The following is a 24,155-nucleotide window of genomic DNA, read 5'->3' as shown; positions in this document are numbered from 1 at the left end:
GAGAGAGAGAGAGAGAGAGAGAGAGAGAGAGAGAGAGAGAGGAATCCCAGGACGGCTCCGCACTGTCAGCACAGACCCTCATAAGGGACTGGAACTCATAAACCATGAGATCATGACTTTAGCTGAAGTTGGATGCTTAACCAACAGAGCTACCCAGGTGCCCCTTTCTTATTTCTGAACAGACCCAGTAACTTAAAGATTGAAAAAAATATTTCTTTAGAGAATTTCATTGCTGTATGAATAGAAATAGAGTATGTGCTAAAGAGAAATAGAAAGGGTATCATTTTCATGTAAATCTTCCAGTACTACTATGTTTTATGCTCACATTATAATCCACATAGAAAACTAAAATATCTTACCTTTGACAGTGGGTCAAAAGTAATTGCTATGGTTACATTTTTATTTAGGGCAATTACTAACTTTACATTCATGTCAACATTTTACACTGACACTGTATAAACTGTACATACACTGACAGTAATTCAAAGCTGTTGCTGAGTGTAGCAATAGTTTACTGTCTTTCCAGATACATTATGCTACCAATTACATTAAATAGTTTTATGTAAGGAAATACCACTTGATGTTTTACATAAAAGAACACTATTACTTAAGGAAAATTGATAATAGTTACTTTTAAGACATATCCAAATAAATAGGACTTATACACAAAGTAAAGGCTTCATAAAACCTTTGGTTTTCAAATTCTAATCACCACTTCTTCCAATTCTGCTATTCCCCACCAATCCCAAATATTAAATCACATAATTCTTTCTGGGCAATGGCTAAGTGGATTTGGCTGTCTGGGCAGGAAGTAAGAAAGGAGAGGACTGGACTCAGGCTCTGGGTGGTGCCTACATTACATCAACAGCCCCCTTTCCTAAAGAACATAGACAAGTGCGAATAAAGAGTTGCACTGTCTCTCTCCAAACTCTGCCTTGGCTCTATATGTTGTTTTGATGAAATGTGATGTAGAAAAGGCTCACTCTATTTTCAACTAAGAAGAAATACATTGTATGATGATTAATGGGAATATGTCACAACCACTTTCATCAGTCAGTGGCTGTGCCTTCTCACCTACAATCAAACCCTGTCTTTGCTCCTAAGTCCACGACCCTTGCATCTTGTTTGGATAGTATTTCAGAAGTAAAAAGTGAAGCAGAATGACAAAAGTCATAGAATAACCCCAAAAGAAGCCAGGAAGGAAATACAAGAAGTAGCAGGGACACAGCAATATAACCCAGACCTTATGCAGGTCCCCAACTCACTAGTCCAATTCCTATGCTCGCTTAGATAATTTCCCCATCTGCCAAGTATTTTTCTTAACCTTTCCAAACAGGCAGACTTTGGTTATCAATATTGTATTGAAGCAACATAAACTACATGGACGTTCTTCTTCCTCAGAGTTTCAGAGAGAATTTATTGGTTTTTTAAAAATAATTAACCACATTTTACTACCTTGTCTTTTGGGGGAGCATGAAATTAAGCCATAATGATATAAAATATATAAAATTGTAAAGATTAACTTAAAGCAGAACTAGAAAGGCAACAGGGCAAATATAAAACATAGAATGATATGTTTCCCCTGGGTTCATGAAATTATGATTTCTGGTGTGGAAATCATAGCATGGATACCCAGGCCTCTGGTTCGGTTTGCCTCTACCTCTTGTCCAATAAAACAGTTAGTATTCCTGTTTGTCTTCTATAATTAAACTTTAGATTTTACCTTTTTCCCATTTTTTTCCCTACAAAGAAGGATAAGACTTTTTATAACTAAGCAACAAAAAAAACCAAAACCCAAATACTGCCTTTTGGAAAGGGAAAGATTAGAAGACTTAATTATGTACACTAGAAGCTGAGTTGAGTTTAGTTACTGAAGGTAAATGGGTCTAAATAAACTTGTGACAATTTCTTCGCGGGAAGCAACTATAATATATATTCGCTACTTTTAGTGTACATAACTCGAAAAATACTTCCACATAAGATCATAGCAGGCATACGGAATAAAGTTTCAATTTACTGAATTTCCCATGTAACTTCAGATTCACATTTATCTACCTCAGGTAAGCCAGAGTGCCAAAAACCAATGTCTGGAAGCAATTTTTTCTAAACTTTCAGTAGACAAGGCTTATGTCACAAAAAATTAGAATAAACATATTTGTCTTCAGAAAACTATCTTAATGGAAATAAATCGATGCAAGTAGTAATTCTAAAGATAAGCATTATATTTCAATACTACTAGACGTATACATTATTCTAAGTATCCATGTTAGGAAAGCTAGATACCTTTAGAAGCTTCCTGAATTTTCTAACAGTGATAAAACTTTTGATCACATGTAAATTTAACAAGTGATTTTAGTCTATTTGAAGAATGCTTATGGAGTGCACATTTCAAAATTACATTCAGTTCACATTGAATATAATAATCACACAAAATTATTAATTTTTGAGATCTTTATTTGAGTAAGCTATTCTTTCAGAGAATATCTGTCGTGGTATTTCCAAATTCTGAGTCAATTAAATGTCTTTTTTTTTTTTTTAATTTGGCAGCCACCAAGAAACAATATTCAATAAAAAATCCAAATACTTATTTTATAATAGAGTGCCACCTTCTAATGCATCATTTACCACAGGACATTGTACTTCACTCAGAATTTTAATCTTTGATATAATTTTGTAAATAAAGTGGAAAATGACCTTATTAAGGAAAAAGATAAAAGGCTGGATTATTCCCATTTCCACTGCAACAAAGAAACTGAGATAACATACCCCTTGTAAAATGCTCATTGGCTCTTTCCAAATCAAGCCCATTAAATACACAAACCAAGGGGGTGCCTGGGTGTTTCGGTGGGTTAAGTGTCGGACTCTTGGTTTCGGCTCAGGTCATGATATCCAGATTTAGTGAGTTCAAGCCCCCCGCATCAGGCTCTGCACCAGCAGCATGGGTGGGTAGCATGGAGCCTGCTTGGGATTCTGTCTTTCCTTCTCTCTCTGCCCCTCCCCCACTAGTGCTGTCTCTGTCTCTCTCAAAATAAATAAATAGACTTAAAATATATATATAAAAACCACGACAAAACTATTCGAACATCTATGCCTTTATTTTCATATTAAAAATTGTAATTCTGATTAAATTCTTCCAAAATTCAAAATGAAGTTATGACTTTACTGGATTCAGAGTCATCACTAAGACAGACATGTCCCCAAAGTAGAGACACTCACCTTCACATTTCTGGGTAGTTTCACTCTGCTTGTGGCCAGCAGGGCATTTGCATTCAAAAGAGCCCACTGTATTGATGCAGTTTCCTCCCTGGCATATGCCAGGAATAGCCTGGCATTCATCAACATCTGTGGGAAGAAAGGACTGTGAACATAGATACCACTAATTTTCAGAATATTTATATATATTTCTTTAATGTACAGGAAAAGTTGAGCTGTTCTCAAGAGAATGGTGTAAGGGGAACTGGGCCCCTTTTGTAAGCATATATTTTAACTTATATAAATCATGTACGTTATAAATCTCATTTTCGTTCTTGATAGTTTCTTCTGGAATTTTATTTTGAAAATCCATCCTTGTTGTTATGCGGACAACCAATCTCTTGCTTAGATTTGCTGCAGAACACTTTTGGACGTGCTCCCTCTCCTGGTGATGGGTACACAGTATACCTCCGGCTTCTCACCACCTCAGCACATGATACAATGAAAGTCCCTACCATGTCTCTTTACGGAGTTGAGTACAGACTGTGAAGACTTAAAAAGACTCTTCATCCCTTTGCTGTCAACTCAGGGCAGAATTACTAAATCAGCGTATACATACATTCAACATGAATATAGTGCTCAACAGTCAGAACGCCTTCATACCACCAACAATCTGTACACCGATGAGTAGTTCCCACACCCCTGTTGTCCATGAGGACACTTGAGTTTTCTCTTCCCTGCTAACACATGATATAAATATCCAATATCCTAATTTTCTTTGGTCTAATAATTATAAAGGGATATTAATTTCAGTTTTCACTTCCTTAATTGTTCATTTCTATGCATGTTAGCTTTTAGATTTCTTCATATGGAAGTTACCTGTTCGTATCCCTTAAACACTGTTATAGTGAGTTTGTCACATTCTTACTTTTTCTTGTTTTTATTTAAATTCCCATTAGTTAACATACAGTGTAATATCAGTTTCAGGTGTAGAATTACATCATCACACAGTGCTCATCAAGTGTCCTCCTTAATTGCCATCACCTATTTAACTCATCTCCTCCCCCCTCCACCCCCCTTCCCTCCAGTAATCCTGTTTGTTCTCTAATAGTTAAGAGTCTGTTTCTTGGTTTGCCTCTCTTTTTTCCCCTTCTATGTTCATTTATTTTCTTTCTTAAATTCCACATAAGAGTGAAACCATATGGTATTTGTCTTTCTCTGACTTATTTCACTTAGCATAATGCTCTCTACCTCCATCCACATTGTTGAAAATGGCAATATTTCATTCTTTTTGATGGATGAGTAATACTCCAGTGTGGGTATATGTGTGTGTGTGTGTGTGTGTGTGTGTGTGTGTGTGTGTGTGTGTGTGTGTAGACCACATCTTTATCCACTCATCAGTCTGATGGCATTTGGGCTCTTTCCATAATGTGTTGATGATGCTGCTGTAAGCACTGTGGTACATGTTAGTAGTGTCATACATATTATAAATTTAAAACTATTTCTGCTTTAAATATGAGAATTATCTTCCTCATCTTTCAAGCAATTAGTTTCATCCATTTAGGAACCAAAATTCTTAATATTGACAAATGAAATTCAAGAAACTGTAATAAAGACTTTCAGACAAAAGGAGTCTGAAATGTTAAAAGAAATGTTAAAAGAAGTTCTTCAGGAAACATGAAAATGACATGGAAATTATGGTCTACACAAAAAACAAAAAGCACTGAAAATACTAAACGTGTTGATAAATTTAAAAGACATTTTTTATTTTTTAATAGACTTAAAGATAATCGGTTGGTGAAAATAACAACAGCAAAATAATAATAATGCATTTTGAAGGTTATAAAATACATAGAATTAAATAGTATAACCACAATAGCATGAAAGATTGAAGGCAGAAAGAGAAGACTACGGTCATAAAATTATTACACTAAGTGAAGTGGCATATTAATATTTGAATATAGGCTATAATACGTTGTATATGTAAAGACAAACACTAACAGTTACAATTTTAAATAAAACTAACACTTTATAATTTTATTTTTTATGTATTTATTTTTTTCAACATTTATTTATTTTTGGGACAGAGAGAGACAGAGCATGAACGGGCGAGGGGCAGAGAGAGAGGGAGACACAGAATCGGAAACAGGCTCCAGGCTCTGAGCCATCAGCCCAGAGCCTGACGCGGGGCTCGAACTCCTGGACCAGGAGATCGTGACCTGGCTGAAGTCGAACGCTTAACCGACTGCGCCACCCAGGCGCCCCTAACACTTTATAATTTTAAAAAAATACAGCTAATAATCCCATTAAGGAGATAAAAATTAAATACTAAACTAGACTCTAATTGAGGCAAAGATGAATAAAGAATAGGTGGGACAAAAAAGACAAAAAACAGTAAGATAATAGCTTTAAAATCAGTAAAACTGATAATTATCTGAAATTTAAATGGTATTAGCAATTTAATTAAAGGCTGAGGCATTCATATTTGATTTATAAGAAGATGTAATTTCACACTGCTTACAAGAAACCCACTTTTACAGAGACAGCTTAAAAAGTAAATGGCTGAAAAGATGTATCATATACTCAATCAAAAGAATGCTGAAGTGGCTAAGTTACTATTATGTAAAGTATTCAACAGAACAAGAATTGTTACCAGGGATACAGATGGATATTTCATAATGACAAAGAGGTCAACTCATTAAGAGGACACAATAATGCACACTGTATTAGTGTGAGCCTGGATGGCTCAGTTGGTTAGAGTACAACTTGTGATTTTGGCTCAGGTCAGGGCCTCATGGTTCATGAGTTCGAGCCCCACGTGGGCCTCTAGGATTCTCTCTACCTCCCTCTCTGCCCCTTCCCCCCCAAATAAAAATAAATAAAACATTTAAAAAATAATTCACATTACATATATACACTGCTTATAAACTGTTAAGCGCCCAGAACAAAAAGTGACAGAACTGAAAAAAGAAACAGACAAACCCCCAATTACAACTGGAATTACATTCCGTAGTAACTAACTGAATTGCTGAAAATCAGCAAGGATGCATAAGACTGAATTATACTTTCAACCAACTTGTCCTAGTTCATGTTTGTAGAGCACCCCACCCAACGTTAGCAGAATATATGTTATTTTTACACACTGAATATTTACCAAGACATACTATATTCTGAGGCCATGTAAAAAAGACTCATTAAATATAAAAAAATTAAAATCATACATAGTATTTCTCTAAACATAACAGGGTTAAACTAGAAGTTAATGATATAAAACAGCTGGAATACCTCAAATATCTGAAATTTAAACAAAATATTCTGAAATAATCCATGGTTCAAAGAAGAAATCATATGAAAATTTAGAATGCAGCATATCAAAATTTGTGGGATGCAGCCAAAAGTGGTGCTAAGAGATAAATATGTAGCATTAAAATGCTTGTTTTACCAAAAGAACAAAGTCCTTAAAATTGGTTACCTGAGTTTTTACATTAAGACATTTGAAAAAGGAAGAGCAAATTAAACCTAAAGTAGACAGAAGCAAGAAAATAATGGTAAAACAGAACAACAGTTGAACAACAGAGATAATCAGTGACTCCAAAACCTGGCTCTCTGGAAATACAACTTAAACTGATAGGTCTGTCAAGACAGAACAAGAAAAAGGTATGGGGATATGAATGATCAGTATTAAAGAATAAAAGTGGGCACATCAATACAGATTCTATAGAAATTAAAAGGGTCAAAGGAAATAGTATGAATAACTGTGTAGCAATAATTTAACAATTTAGATAAAGTGTACAAATTCCTTGAAAGAGAGCCACCAAGGCTCACTCAAGAACAAATCATCTGAACAGACCTACATCTACTAAAGTTAATTTAATTCATACTTTAAAGTCTTTGTCCAAAGAAAACTTCAGGCCGAGGTGGCTCTGCTGTTGAATCCTTTCAAATACTTAAGGGAGAAACAATACCAGCTGTACAAAAATTCTTACAAGAAAGAGAAGAGGGGACAATGGCAGACCCATTTTGTTGGACTAGCATAGCCCTGACCCCAAAGCAGACAAATACAAGAAACAAAACAACAGAATAATGTATTTTTGGAATAGGCACACAAAAATTGTTAGCAAGGCAATTTTAGTCATATATATAAAAAAATTAATACATCATGACCAAGTGAGGTGAATGCCAGGAATTTAAGGTTGCTTCAACATTCAAAAAAATCAATCAATATAATTTATTATATTAACATGTTGACTAAGAAAGAGAAAACACATGATCATATCAAATGTGAAAAAAGTAAGGGACAAAATTCAACACTAATTTTTTTTTTTTTTATAGAGAGAGTGCAAGTGGGGAAGAAGGACAGAGGGAGAAAGGGAGACAGAGAAAATCTTAAGCAGGCTTCACAGGATCATACATGACCTGAGTCATAATCAAGAGCTGGATGCTCAAACGACTAAGCCACCCAGGTGCCCCTTTAAAATCTCAGTAAACCAGGAGACTCTAGAGGAGGAACCAAGATGGTGGAACCACATAAAATCTCAGTAAACCAAGGGAATACAAGGGAACTTCCTCAACTTGATAAAAGAGCCCATAGCAAAAAAAAAAAAAAAAAAAAAAAAAAAAAAAATACAGCTAACACACTAGAAAGCATTGAGAAAACTCTTGATTTGTAGTTTTTTAATCTGTCATTTACATCCATGTAAATTTCCCTTAATTTCTCTCCCTGTGAAAGGTAATAATTTCTAATTCAGCACAGGGTTATGAGAAAGAAAATATATTAAATATATTACAAATATATAAAATTGTATATAAAAACGTAAGCTTATACAAATTTACGCTACCTATTAAAATCTATACGATAACATATTTATTAATATATCTTTAATTAAAAAATACTATAAGTTCATTGTAATAACCTTAAAGTGACAGAAAAATAGAAAGTTGAAGAGATACCACTGATATAAGTCAGCGGTCTGTTCTTTGAGACTTTTATTCACAAACATAGAGCATCAGTCTGTTCATATAACAAGAATAAGGTCACACTTGTTCTGAATCTTGCTTTACTTTCATTAAAAATATTTTGTGGATACAACTGTAAGTCAGTATACATTGATTCCCCCTATTAGTTTTTGGTAAGTCCCCAAGTTTGGTGTATCTTAGAGTATCTAAATTAGAGAATTTAAGCCTACAAAAGAGCTTAGCATCTTTATTATTTCTTCCTCACTTTATCCGTCTATAAAAACTTACAAGTCCTACGTTTTTTATATTGAAATTAAAGTAGATTTTGTTTTCCTATTAAAGGATATCTGATCCAAACAGAAAACAACTAGAATGAAATATAGAACAAGAAATTTATATACTGAGCTGTTTAATTCAGAACATTTCAAACCACATTACTTTTAAAATGTACTACATTTCCACCCTCATTACAGTGTGGTATAAAACATCCCTAGAAACCTCTTTTCCTGGCAGATAAAACCAGAGAAAGAATATCATGATATAAGTTGAAAAACGAGGCCAACCTATAAATCCCTTAATAGTATTCATAAAATCTTTGACTACATATTTAGTAGATTCAGTAATTTTTCAAAGGAAAAAGCAAACCAATGTTACGGGGTTTATTTTGTAATTGCCTAAAAAGTATTTTCCTAGAAGGAAAAATGAAACCTTTGTTTTTGAAGTATCCTAAACAACGCAACCATACAGCATTAATTTCTTTTAGATAAAGTTAATTACTAAAATGAAAAAGGTAACTTTGAAGCAATCTTGTAGAAATAATCAACTTGAACCTAGAAGTATACGCAAGTGTTCTCTCTATAGAAACAAAAAAGCAGGCCTCAGATCTTCAAACTATGCAAAATTTTCTTTCTACATCTTCAACGTGCTAGCATATGCAACTACTAATGTCTGATTAGTTTTCCTCTGTCGCTATTTCAAAGATGTGCTCTTTCTTTCTGTTCAAGCACAAACTGACTCTTTAAATGTTGAACAATTTCAAATAACATGTAAGGATTTCATAGAATAAAATTAATTTTTTACTCAAGTTTTAATTTAAATTCCAATTAGTTAACATACAGTGTAATATTAGTTTCAGGTTCAGAATTTAGATAAAACTTTTGAAACTTAAAAAACCTTATATAATCCCTTCAGTGTATGCCTATTAAAGTTATATATAATAGAACAAGGTAATAGTAATTCTATTTTATGAACTCATTTATTCTCTAACTTCTTTAAATAAACTTGCCCTAAAAGATTAAACTGATTTTATTATGTAAGTATTAGATGGTGTATTATTTTTAGTTCACATTAAAATATGGAAAAATGCGTGCACTGGTACAGGTATATAAAAAATTTAATTTATGTCTGTGGGAACTAAGGACCAATTCCTTTTACTATATATTTAATAGCACATGTTTTTCTAACTTTGTCACCAAATGAGATCCATTTTTTAAATTTAAGTTTTCATCCCTATACTCCATCGATATTCACACATTACTAGCATTTCCACAAAAATGAATGCCAGCCATTAAGAACAACAATTGGAGAATAGCTTTGTCTGTACCTGGAATATGACAAATATGGAGTATTATGGCAAGTACTCAACACAGTGTGAATCGGCCAGAATAACTAATCACGTATTCACAAAAGTTCAAATGTTCAATAAGTGATCATCCCAACAAGCAAATATTAGTTAAGTTACTCCCTGTAGGACTCTGAACTTGGAATGAAAAGAACACAGCATGCTTCTCTGTCTGAATCGTCCTCAAATCAACAAACGTCATCATCCTTTATCCCGGTGTCAAAGTCAGAGATGCAGGAGACAGACTCACCATCTCCCTCCCACTGATCTTATTTGATTCCATCAGTACCAAGTGCTTCCTTCCCAAATATGCCTCCAGTCTTCCCTCTGCCTCTATTCTGGTCTCACCCTTCATCACCAGCTGCGGAAACTTTCTCACTGTTGTTTTTCTTTTGTTTGTTTGTTTGTTTGTTTGTTTTGCTTCCATTCTAGTCCCCCATTACACTCTACAGAAACAGTCAAGTAATTTCATTTAAATATAAATCAAATCAACAGAGGTCATCCCCTCACAAGTCTGCAGACACTGCCACACTGTTTTCTGGTCTATGAGTTGCTCTAGAGAAGTCAGAGACCAGTTTGGGTACTTCCTTTAAAAAAATACTTGCTGGGGCGCCTGGGTGGCGCAGTCGGTTGAGCGTCTGACTTCAGCCAGGTCACGATCTCGCGGTCCCGGAGTTCGAGCCCCGCGTCAGGCTCTGGGCTGATGGCTCAGAGCCTGGAGCCTGTTTCCGATTCTGTGTCTCCCTCTCTCTCTGCCCCTCCCCCCCTTCATGCTCTGTCTCTCTCTGTCCCAAAAATAAATAAACGTTGAAAAAAAAATTAAAAAAAAAAAATACTTGCTTATTCTTTCTTATTCGGCCAAGGTGTTCCATTTATCTTCTATTTTTATTGAGGGTTTCTGTCTTCCAGTTTACAAACTGATAGCCTTATCCATTTTAGAAAATTCTTGTTTTATCTCTTTTTCAGTTCCTTTCCTCAGCTTTTAGTCTGACTTCACTGAGTATCAGATTCTTTATAATCATTGCTTATTTACTGTTCTCTAGCATTATGATTTGTGATTTCCTTAATCTTAACATTTGTCACTAATTTTTTTCAGTTTTATGTATGTGTGTGTGTGTGTGTGTGTGTGTGTGTATGTGTGTGTGTAGAAATATATATACACACATATACATACATGTATGCATTTCCTTCTGTTAGGTAAAGTTTCAAATCCCTCTTCTGCTTCTTTTTTGAGTACTATCAACCTACTTTTTTTTTTTTTTTTTTTTTAGCGTTTATTTATTTTTGAGACAGAGAGAGACAAAGCATGAACGGGGGAGGGTCAGAGAGAGGGAGACACAGAATCTGAAACAGGCTCCAGGCTCTGAGCTGTCAGCACAGAGCCCGACGCGGGGCTCGAACTCACGGACCGCGAGATCATGACCTGGGCCAAAGTTGGCCACTTAACTGACTGAGCCACCCAGGCGCCCCTCAACCCACTTTTTATCTCTGGTTGTCTTTACTGAACTCTTATAACTCTACTTCAAGCAACTTTTAAAAGAAGGCCCATATTGTTTTCCATTTCTTTAGGCTAAGAAAGAAGGATATAAATCTTGTGTTTATTTGGATAATTCTTCTTTGAAGCATGTTCACCTATGTTTCCTTATGTTTTTTCTTTTCTTTTCTTTTCTTTTCAGGTTTTACATGTAGGTACTCATCTTTCAATGGGGCCATTTCCTATTGAAACAATAATGGGGAGAGCCCAAAAAGAAATGAGTTGGTGTGAAAGACAGTTCTGTAGGAACTATTTCCTGATATCTGCTCACCAAACTCTCTCCCACTTTTTTCTTTGTCCTGGTATTAATTTTTCAACTTTTAGGTGGGGGTGTGCCCCCCCCCCCGACCTGCTCTTTCACATACAGACTCTCTGAGATGCTCACTGGTGGTTCCCACTTCCTCTCTTTCCTTCCTTCTCGTTCTCCTCCTCCGCAGGGACCACTCCTGGGCTGGAAGGCTGGGTAGAAGGTACTAGAGAAGGCTTGCCTTCAAAGACTCTCTTTCCGCTATCCCTTTCAATACTCTGAGGGTCCGCAGGAGCTCTCTCACTCACACAGTGTCCACTTCTCCGACAGGACATCCCCAACCTCTGAAGAGCCTTTCAGAATGCTGATGCGGTAAATGCTCAGAAGACTCTCCCTGTCTCAATGACTTCCCGACAGCTACCTATGTGTTCATCGCTGCTTTCAACTGCGAGTAGCAGAATTTTATTTCAGAAGACCTTGTTTTCTATTATTGATTTTCTTGTTAGTTTTTGAGTTAGAAGGAGAATATTCTGTTATCTTTTTAAAGTAAGAGTTGCGAAAAGCACCGGGTGCTATATAGAAGGACTGAATCACACCTGAAACTACTATGATGCTGTATGTTAACTAACTGGAATTTAAATACAAGCTTAAAAAAAAAGTGTATGGCAATGGACTTGTTCTTAATGAAACTACATTGTGTGTAATTTGCCTTTCAAGTAACATCATCTGTCATTAAGATATGAGTGTTTGCAAACGTATGTGTAAAATCACATGGGAATAGCTGAATGCTTATCTCATTGAATCTATATTGTCTAGGAGTGCCTGGATGGCTCAGGTGGTTAAGTGTCTGACTTCAGCTCAGGTCATGATCTCACAGTTCATGAATTTGAGCCCTGTGTCAGGTTCTGTGCTGACGGCTAAGAGCCTGGAGCCTGCTTCGGATTCTGTGTCTCCCTCCCTCTCTCTCTCTCTCTCTCTCTCTCTCTGCCCCTCCACCACTTACACTGTCTCTTTCTCAAAAATAAACATTAAAAAAAAAAGAAATAAAGAAACTACACTGTCTGTAAACCGTCATTCAAGTAACATCTTCTTTCATTAAGATACATGTTTGTAAAAGTATGTTTAGAAGTATATGGGAATAGCCCTGTGCTTAACTCATTGAGGCTTCACTGTGTACAATGTATCTTTCAGGTAACGTTCTGTTTCATTAAGATATAATACACAACACACACAAATACCATCCATACATTATTTTAAAAAAAGTTTCTACAATTAATTAGGCTTAAGTAAATTTTCTGGATTGTATAGGAATGACTTGTCTTCACAGTTTGAACAAAAGTTAAATTTTATAATGGTCTGGTTAAATAGTTCAATGTAGACAGCCCAGATAAATTTGTCTTTAACAGTTCATACTAATCAAATGAACCAAATCTCTCTCTAGGTTGTGCTATCTAGAAGGCCTAGAAATAACTTTTTACTGTGGGTACCTTCTTCTCAAACTATGACTGAAGGATTACCCAGGCCTGCTTGGGTTCAAGTGAAGTTCAATTTTTCTACATTTTTCACGTGCATCCTGAGTAAAGGAATGAGGTATTTCTGAACACTGACACCATTTGAAAAGAACACACACCAGCATTTGTTTTGCACGGACTGATTTAGGGTCTGTACTGCTGTTTATTTATTCAAGTCCTTGTCCTGTGTGCTAGCTAGGTCCCGACTCCATCATGTATGTCTGATTTCGCACACCTCTCATGTTGCATGGAACAGAACAGAGGCTCAATGTCAGTCTGTTACTATTACCTGTTACCAGGACATAGCAAAAGACAGAATTTGAGGAGGAGATTTCTCCTGCTATATTTTCAGTTTGGGAAATGGATGGAATATGTAAAAGGCTAATTCCTAAAAATCAAATAACAAATTAGCAGCTATGCAAATTTTAATATAGTTTTTAAAATTATAAATGCACCCTGTTCATTTGAAAATCTAAAAGATTCAAAATCAAGTACTAATATTCAATAAAATATCCCTTTAATTCGAGTAGATTCAAAAAGACTCTAAAGATTCAAAGACAATAAGAAACCATAAGAAAATAATACAACAGATACATGTGGCAGTTTCTGGTATATTTAAAATTTGTATATATTCTTGGAAAAGGGATTAATGTCACTTTTTAAACTAATTCACTTGTTCTTATGATAGCTTAAACATTAAGGCCCATATTAACTTTGATTGGATATTAATAAAATGAAAAAAGTACAAGACTTGGGAGTAAAGGGAGAACACAACTGGCTCTTAACCTGCAAAGACACAGATCGTTATGACTGAACACCAAGCACCCTAGGAATGTGAACCTCTCTGACAGTGTTTACTTAAATCCACAAAGACATCATGGCAACAGTTAAAGATGTGGGGGGAAAAAAAACGTACTGGTCTCTTCATACCTTAATTGTCTTTAAGTATCATCTTAATTTTGACTTAATTACCAACTTTATTTAAGTATCATCATAAAAACAGATTTATAACCTAACAGATCTTACACTCTATCTGGGGAACAGTAAAGGCAATAAAGACAATAAATAAGCAAGTATATGAGAAAGTGATACGTGCTACAGAATAAACAAAAAGTATTACCCTAGTAAATCTAGTCAGTATTAATCTAGTAGATCAGTAGAGTATTTTCTTTTAAAAGGAACCCATATACATTTTGTGGAAATCTACATCTAAACAGTTATTTTGTTTATTATAAGATCATATTTATTATCAGATCATATCTCATGTCTTCTGAAGCCAAAGATAAGGCAATTCACTAACTGCATCAACTACAGAATAATATTATGTTTAGAACTTTAGAAATGTCCTTTTCTGGTTAATATGATCCACATTTTAGAACCAATATTAACCTCTTTGCAGTCAACATCTATGCATCTGAAATTTATTTTTAACTCTACAAAAATTTTCAATTATCCTATCAAAAAGAGAGCTATTATTTTAAAAAGTATGACACATACATATCATGTTTTATCACATTATTTTTTTCATGCCATGTATCTTCCAAATCAACCTGGCAATGTATCTGAGAAACAGTCTAGGAATTTAAAGGGAAAATGAAATCACAGTAAGATGCAGTCTTAAAATAGCCTGAACTGAGGATCAGTATTTAATTGAGAACCTTGTGACTATGCCATGAGTTTGAAATAAAGCAGAACTTTTTAAACTTGCTTTTCCAGATATTTTAACCATGTGGCAAGTTTCATTTTCCTCTGGTTGCTGTACTTACCCATTATATTTTTAGGCAAATGAAACTGAAAACTTTATCTTCACTGCATAAACAAAATCAAATAAATAAGCTTTCAGACATTACTAAATCCCAAAGGATATTTTGGAAATCTGAGATCAGATCACACATTTTAGTAATTGTGTTCAGAAAAACTAGGCCTCTCTGACAAAATACATAGTTAAAAAAAATAAAAGCCTAAGTACAGATATAGAAGATGAGGAGAGTGAGTGATTTGGGATGTTTTGGTTGAGGTTAAGAGCTTTTTCCCAACCTGGACTATTTTTATGAAATATGGTTTTTGCAAGTATGTTAATCTTAATCCCAGTTATTAATTCCAAAGATAGTCACTGAGTATCTACCACATGTTAGGTACTCTTCCAGATGCCTCAGAGACATTAATGAATAAAACAGATTTATGACCTAATAGATCTTACACTCTAGCTGGGGGAGAGTAAAAGCAATAAAGACAATAAACAAGCAAGTATATCAGAGAGTAAAACGTGCTATAGAAAAAGCAAAAGCTATTACCTTAGTAAATCTAGTCGGTATTAATCTAGTAGATCTACATAGTATTTTCTCTTTAATACGAACCTATATAAATTTTATGCTAATTTATATCTAATCTAGGAAGGCTATATAGTATGATAAATACTATACAGTATATAGTATGTCTTCTATAGAAAATATTGTTGCTTTATCAGAAACTCCGTAAAATCAAACTGGTAGTCATATCAAAGATACAGAATTTTATTATCCATACAAAACAAGGGATTAAAAGTGACGTTTCCACAGTTTCCATATTAGAGCTGACCTGTGATAAGTATAAAGAGACAAAACACTAACAGGTGACATTGCTTTTATATGTAATTCAATGAAAAGTTGCTAATCTACTAAATTGCCGGTTCATTCCTTGGGAACCACTAGAGCTGTGATTGGAAGAGTTTTGAAAGAGACCAGTTTTTAACATTTATAAACTAAAAAGTTTTTAACTTTTATAAAACTACAAAACTAACCAAAATCTTTAGAAGCCACCGTCAGCAAATTATTTATAGCAAATTATGCAGAGCACCTAAATGGTGATTATTCAGTGAATTGAAGGTATATGCAAGCTTCCCAAACTACAAATCTCACGAGTTTGGAGATACTGGACTGGTTTTCCACAATATGTCATTTTACAGACATTGGGTACATGACATCTGGCCTGTGATGCTGGTTACTAACATCAGTTTGAAAGACTTCAGGAATCTAACTTTGTATATGATTTCATTATAACAAATAAACCCAGCTCCTCATGTCTCAAATATGAGTGATATTTCTCTGAATAAAAGTCATTTTCCATTTTCCTGTGATCCTTCTGCCACTTGAGAACTCATTACAGAGCTATTTCCAAACTCTAAAAATGGGTTTAATATACATGTGATATCAGAGAAGTGGCAAAAAAAAAAAAAAAAGGTAAGAATTGTGGCCGCTGAAAATTAATTAAAATAATTATCCAGTACAAACATAATGTTTGGCTACTTAGGTTGGAGTCTACTGTTGTAGCATGCTCGGGGCCCCAATCTAACCCTAACATATAAAATATTCACCAAGATGTGGTTGGGAAGATTGCCTGGAGACCAGATTGCAACCACTTGAATTACAAACTCTTAAAATTTTTTTTATGTTTATTTATTTTTGAAAGACAGAGAGATAGAGAGCACAAGCAGAAGAGGTGGTAGGGGAACACAGAATCCGGAGCAGGCTCCAGGCTCTGAGCTGTCAGCACAGAGCCCGATGCAGGGCTCGAACTCACAAACCACGAGATCATGACCTGAGCCGAAGTCGGATGCTCAACCTACTGAGCCACCCAGGCGCCCCTTGAATTATAAACTCTTAACTGCATTCACCTACAGAGTTCACACTTTGCCCCTAAAGATTCTATTAATAACAATGTCAGGGCATTCTCTTCTCCCTATTACCTAAAACCAGATTCCAATATCTTGAAGGAGAATACAAGAAAGAGAAAGACTGTTTGTCCAGGGTATTTACGCATGTATCTTTCAGGGGTTGTGGTAAGGAGCGTGTAGTGCTGCCTGGATGAAGATATAGGAGTGGTTTTTCTGATTATATGAGATATTTTAATCTATTTTTTTATTTTCCCCAATTTTTCCTACTATCTCTTCTCCATTTATGTCAAGAGCTGAAAAATAATTATCCATTAGGTGGCTAACAAAAAGTCATCTCTAGTCAGGCTTGCTGATGAGGCCCTTCTCGGGAATGGGGGAGGTTGAATGGCATTAGGTATTGGTGGCAGATGGATAGTCGGAGTGCAGTGAAAGGAGACCCACACGTGGGAAGTCTGTGGAAACTCACCTTGGCAAGCTCCGGTCCGGATGTTGGGGATAAAGCCCCGTCGGCAGGGCTGAGGCTGGGCAGGACACATCTCACAGGGGTGGCCCCAGGCCCGTCCAATGGTGGCACAGCACAGAGTCTTAGTGCAGACAATGCCTGTCAGCTGCCCTTGGCACATCTGGTTGTTGACCTGAGTGAAACAAGGGCCTGTCCTGTAATCTGGAATGTGAAAGAAGATGGAAAGACAGGTTTTATGACCATACGCCAGTCTTACACCAGTAGCTCCAAATACATAAAACAGAGGCTATTACTTCTGACTCAAGTGTCTAAAGACAAAAGGCTGGAAAGTTTCATTTTGAAAAATTCCTAATTTTTCGCTCATGAGGAGTGCATTAGGAGACTTCAATGTATTTTACACTAGACACTGTAAATGGGTAACTCAAGGGCTGTGTCTGGGCCACAGATGTGTTTTCTTGGCCTGCATAATGCTCTGAAAGAATTTAAATTACTAGCCAACATTTTTAAATTGGGAAATTCACATGAAATTTCTATTTCTGGCTTTTCTTGAAAAGTTGGAAGATCTGGCCACGCTAGGCCTGCCGTGCTACATGGCAGCGGGGGAGTGAAGTGTGTCCTTCTCTAGGACACCAAGATCCAGCCACCCCCTATCCTGATACTCTCCACTCACTGACATTCCTCACCTCCACACTGATAGCACCTGCTTTAATGACTCCTCTTTACCTAGCAAAGATTTTCTTTCCTGACTGGGTGGACACGAGGTCAGAATATTAGAAGAGAACCAATAATGACATATCCTTCCGTATCGCAGATGTATTTAAACAGTCTGGCATGTCTATAAACATTAAGTTCTAACAATCTGATTTCTGTTTTCATGTCAGCCTGTTTACTTCTACAAGTTCAGCTAAGTTCACCTAAAAAGACTGTACTAACAAGGCCCATAGTCAGGATTCTTTCTAGATAAGTTAATATTATATACAACCTCTGTTCTCTACAAGATGGCTGCACCATTGTTGATCTGTTATGATAATGATAAAAACATTAGCAAATGCATGCCACAGATCATCTACAGCAGACCTCTATGCATAGTAAGGATGATCCATGGGGACTGTTGCATCTCAAGGTGTAGACCATGGATCAGAAACATATACGCTACCTGGGAGGTGACCAGACATGTGGACTCAGGCCTCAGCCTCCATTCACTGAACGAGAATCTACATTTCCACAAACACTCAGAAGATTCATACATAACTTCAAGTTTAAGAAAGACTGATCCAGATTACAGGCAACTTGAAAGCTAGGCATTCTAACTCTATCTTGCTTTCTCCTATAACTCACTTCAAGGAACCTTTTAGATGACCAGTATCTACTCTTTTAAGCAGAACTGAATCATTAACCAAACAGTTTTTCATTTGAGAGCTGCTGTTGCTCTTTCGAGAGACACAGGAAATCAGAGAAAAGTGAGTTTCCTGAAGACTGACTAATGAAACAATTCACATTTGTTATAAAACTACAACAGAAATATGTGAAAGAGGCTTCCCCACCCCCCCCCCCCCTTTCACGGAGACTGTATGAATACAGTTGATTAACTCTTGGGAATGTAAGATGATAGTCAGGATTTCCTGATAAGCCCTCGTGCAAATGACATAATTCCATGTGAAGGGGAAAGCCAGAACAAGTTTACTTCAGATTTCCAAGAACAAAACAATCTCACATTCAAAGGAAGAAGAGTCAATAATATTGGTAAGATTTTTATGAAAAATGTACTGGAAAAAAGCAAACTTGGATATGACTTCACACTCAAAATGCTAAGCTAGAAAAACTGTGATATCATCTGAATGCTATCGTATGACAAACACAACTTAAAACCACATAAACTTTCCATTTTTTTAACAAAGACTAAGGCTTTCTCCTAGAGAGGAAAAGCATATTTTTAAAGTTTAATATGAAGAAAAAATCTAAAATAGGTAACTTCTTTACCAAGCTGGATTAACACTCTGTTACTCTGCAGCTGAACTTTAACAAAAATAGCTCATTTTAATCCCTTACATAAGAACAACAGATGTGCTGGCTGCAAATGCAGTATACGTGTGGATATGTCAACTTTATAAACAAGCGTGCTTCCCACACCACAAATTGCCAGGTTGTAAATTTCTGAAACCTATCTACTGTCCTTCACATAACACATTATTTTGCCATTTTAAATTAAATACTAGACTCAGTAAATTAAATCGAGTTCTGAACCAATGGGGAACTGTTTTTCACAAAAGATATAGAACCCTTATTTTTCTGTGGATTTTTGCTCACACACCTTACGTTCATATTCTGTATACTTTTAGGATTCCCAGAGAGAAGCCTGCATACCCTCTCTCATAATCCTATCCTTAAGTAAGCCGTGTTGTCTGGAAATTCATTCCTTCTTCTAACTTCTAACTTCAACACCTTCTTAAAATAATGTCCTCTCAGTCTGGTCTCTTTGGAGAAGAAGATTATCTGGACGAGAGCTGTTTATTCTCTGAACTGACCTTTCCTGTTGAAGGGTCTAATGAAGCCAACCCCCTCCCCTCCTGGAAAAAGAGCCTACCATTACTTATTTAGTTTGTCTACCCTGTATTTGCCACCTTACAAACTGTGCAGAACTATTTTATAGGACTACATTTTGCTTTCTGGTTGGCAACTGATTAGTTTAAAAATTTAAATTACTGGGACACCTGGGTGGCTCAGTCAGTTGAGGGTCCGACTCTTGATATAGGCTCAGGTCATGATCTCACAGTTTGTGAGATCTAGCCCCACATTGGGCTCTGCGCTAAAAATGCAGAGCCTGCTTGGGATTCTCTCTGTCTCTGCCACTCCCCTCTCTCTCTCTCTCTCTCAAAATAAAAAATGAACATTAAAAAAGTAAAATTTAAAATTACCATGTCATTCAAGAATATACTAGTATTACAAGTTAGTATGCAAGAATTACTAACTTGTAAAATATGAACAAGTATCAGCTCTTGAAAGTGGATTTAGATTTCTTGCTCAGATTAAGTAAAACACTCTGTCCCAAACTTGGCTACCATTTTAATTACAGTCAAAGAGCCCTAAAACAATTTGGTACTGTAGAAAAGGATCGTGCATTTTTGTCATCAAGTTTTCAGCAGGGGCTAACTATTATTGTATACCACACCACCCATTCATAGTCAAGGACATCCTCACAGTGCATTAGCAAAGATTAAAAGGAAAGAACTGCTTAGCACTTTAGGTGTGCTGGGACCAGTGGTTTAGAAGCAGGTATTTTCCTTATTACCATATGACCCTGAATATGTTTTTAAAAAGTAGCCTGTGAAACACAAATACTGTTATTTTGATTTGTTGATATCTAAGTGCAATGTAGCATCTTAACTTGTTTTCTTACAGTTTCATTTTTATTCCCATTAAGCAACTGGTGCAAAGAGAAACCTCATCAAAAATTGGCTGCTCCCTGCCTTTTTTTTTTTCCAAACAACATCATTAAGGTTTCATGCATGGGACATAAATTCATCTATCTTAATTGTACAATTCAATAACTATTAGTAAATTAATTGAATTGTGCAGCCATCAGTACAATCTAATTTTGGAACACTTGCATTGCCCCAAAAGGTTTCTTATGCCCATTTGCAGCTTCAGTCGACCACTAACCTTTCTGTCACTATAAATTTGGCTTTTCTGTACAATTCATGTAAGTAGAATCATAGAATATGTGGTCTTTTCTGCCTGGCTTCTTTCACTTAGCATAATGTTCTAGAGGGACATCTGTGAGATAGTAGGGTCCTAGTGTTTCGATCCTTTTTTACTGCTGAATAGCTTTCCACACCGCATCTGCTAACCAATCAGTTGTCTGCTGGGTTGTATGGTGAATTTATATTTAACTTCTTAAGAAACTGCCAAACTGTTTTTCCAAAATAGATCCACCATTTTGTATTTCTATTAGCAATGAATGAGGGTTCCAATTCCTCCACATCCTTGCTAATATTTTCTATCTTCTATCTTTTTTATTATAGCCTATGTTACCATTCTACTTGAAATAAATACAACTGAATATATTTGGGAATTGTAATATACTTTCACAAGTCTTTTTAAGATGCTAACCAGTGTTAGATAACCAAACTGAGCATTATTGCTGTACAAATAGACAACCTTTGAAGAGGTCTCCAGAAGGAAAAGACAGAAAGAAACAGGTATGGAGAAGGATATGGGATTGAGGGGATAATATTTTTTGTTGTTGTCATTTAGTTTTTTTGCTTATTTTTTATTTTACATTTTTGTTTTGTTTTATGGAAGAGGCAAACATTTCTTTTTTTTTTTTTCAACGTTTATTTATTTTTGGGACAGAGAGAGACAGAGCATGAACGGGGGAGGGGCAGAGAGAGAGGGAGACACAGAATCGGAAACAGGCTCCAGGCTCCGAGCCATCAGCCCAGAGCCTGACGCGGGGCTCGAACTCACGGACCGTGAGATCGTGACCTGGCTGAAGTCGGACGCTTAACCGACTGCGCCACTCAGGCGCCCCGAGGCAAACATTTCTGAAAGCCGTTGTGAATGACCAAGCTAAGGCTCATGATTAGCGATGAGAATAATAATTTCTAGTATAAGATCCCTGAGGAGTCAGCCTGGTGGTGAAACTAGAATGTGCGAAGGGGTTATCCTTAGGAGAAGGAAAGCACTTTTTCTTGCAGAGTGAGAAAGAAGGGCAGAATGCACAGAGATGTAGGTGTATTTAGAGTCAAGGAAAGTGAAACAATGTCCTTTCCCACACCTTCTATTTTCGTTTTGAAACAGGTGGTGGGGTCAGCTGGGACTCAGTTATTTGGGGCTGAGATGGCAGTGCACCCACCAGGACAGGGAGCTGATGTGAGAACCCGGCGGGCTCCCAGGTGACAGCCAAGGTACCAGGGTTTCCCTAGGGCAGATGAACAGGATGTCCTGATATAAGGATAAATCTACCTCTCTGGGGACTTTCCCCAGCATCCTCAGGCAGCTGAGGGGCTCACTCAGGAGCGGGGTTTATAAGGGGTAGGGTTTTGTCTGTCAGATGAAAAAAAAATTGCAACGGCCAAGGAGTTGAAGGTATCGTTACACGTATTTTACAATAATAAACCATGAGATCTGTGCTGGATGAAACAGGAAATGGGGAAAAGGAGGACTAATAAAATAAGAAGTGGGAGAAAGCAGGAAGATCAATGGACTAGGTGTCTCCATGAGGCTTCACATGAAGGGAAAACAGTCACAGTGACAGCAAGACATCAGCTGCCTGTGTGACTATAGTATCATTCACTTAACTGCCAGGAGGATGCAGTAAACTACACACTGTATAATTTAGGGAAGATACCACACATACTGTAATGCAAATGTCATCCCCTGGAGTTGTGTAATCGATGGCCCCTTTAGAGGCCATCCACTGTAACCACTAGTCCAACAATGCCATAAGATGTCCAGAATTCCATCCATTCCCACTTTAGTATACAAAGAACTGCCTGATCCTAGAAAGCACATGAAAATATGTGGGAGTTTCCATCAAGGTGCACATTATTTCGAGTTAGGCAAGAAGGCATTTCCATTCTCAGGAACCAAAGAAATGCAATGTGTAGTCAAGTGATCACACTGTGCGGAAGCTACAGACACGAAGGAATATAACTAAGAAGCGTGAACTGTGCGTAATTAGTTTAACGATCCTGGCTTTGGGATGGTCTCCTTTCAGTAATGGAGTTTCTGACAAATAACATTTTTTAGTGCATTCTATCATGGTTTTAATTAAGAACCTGGTCACTGCACCAGCTAAAACCTTTGATCATAGACATCACTGGAGCAGGGAAGGGAACCCCGAAATTTATAAGGGATGATACAACAGTTTCCTTAGTTTCAACAAAGTCTGCCCTGAATGTTTACAGATCCGGATTTCATGCTCATCAAATATTCAGAGTTAAATACACTCAAGCAACTGAAATGATAATAGTCTTCCTGGATAGAAAAGCATCCATCTGCCTCAGAAAATTTTAGAATTCAGTACAGAAATGTTTAAGAAAATCAAAGCCACTAAATTAATATTTTTGCTTTATGGAATCCGTGCAAAAATTATGTGCCTTAATGTTTAACAGCTTTTGTCCCTGTCCATCAGACTGCCTTGTAACCACAAAGTAATGAAGTGACTTATTCAGAATGATAGGTTTTTAAAATTTTTAAATGTTTATTTATGAGACAGAGAGACACAGAGCGTGGGTTGGGGAGGGACAGAGAGAGAGGGAGACACAAAATCCAAAGCAGGTTCCAGGCTCTAACCTGTGAGCACAGAGCCTGATGTGGGGCTCAAACTCACAAACTGTGAGATCATGACCTGGGCCGAAGTTGGACGCTTAACCGAATGAGCCATCCAAAGGCCCCTAAAACGATAGTTTTTTAAACTTAAAATGTGCCTACGCTTATACACAGGATTGGACCATTTAAGTGAACTTAAGTGAACTTATAAATTTATATTTATATAATATATATTTATATATTAACATATTCATATTACAAATTTATGTCATATATTATAAATTTCTATTTATAAGTTTGAGTATTTACATTTACTTTTTAATTAGCTTTATAAGAGTTACTTGAGTGTTTACAAGGGTTTTTAAGTTGCACAATTGAAGTGCTTAAAAATTATATGCATTTAATATAAAAAAAGCAATTTAACAGATATGGAGGTGTTTCATTAACTACGTATTAAATTGGAACCAAATATTGTTTAAAGGCCTTTTAAAGTGACTACTAAAACCCGCTTGATTTATTAATAGATTATAGATACTTATAAGTTGGATCTAGAAGTTCAAGGGATATACCCTAAGGAGCTAAAAGTGGGGACATGAAGAAGTATCTATGCATGCAGGTTCACAGCAGCATCATTCACAAAAGCCAAGAGGTGGATGCAACCCAAGTGTACATTGACAGATGACTGAACAAACAAAATACATCCAAC

General features: G+C 36.3%; 1 protein-coding gene across 1 annotated transcript in view; it reads right to left on the bottom strand.

Annotated features, from left to right (window-relative positions):
- The window catches only part of FBN2 (fibrillin 2), a 258,120-nt gene that overhangs the window by 168,994 nt on the left and 64,971 nt on the right, over nucleotides 1–24,155 (bottom strand). The window contains exons 6-7 of the mRNA XM_025924336.2: nucleotides 17,180–17,377; nucleotides 3,217–3,342 (exon numbers count right to left, since the gene is read on the bottom strand). Coding sequence (XP_025780121.1) covers nucleotides 3,217–3,342; nucleotides 17,180–17,377 — 324 coding nt within the window. The remainder of the gene's footprint in view (nucleotides 1–3,216; nucleotides 3,343–17,179; nucleotides 17,378–24,155) is intronic.

Source organism: Puma concolor, chromosome A1 (genome assembly GCF_028749965.1).
Source record: "Puma concolor isolate L17-30 chromosome A1, mPumCon1.1.hap2, whole genome shotgun sequence".
In the NCBI taxonomy this organism is placed as follows: domain Eukaryota; kingdom Metazoa; phylum Chordata; class Mammalia; order Carnivora; family Felidae; genus Puma; species Puma concolor.
The sequence above is the reverse complement of the archived record's forward strand: the minus strand, read 5'-3'. Positions and strand labels throughout refer to the sequence as shown.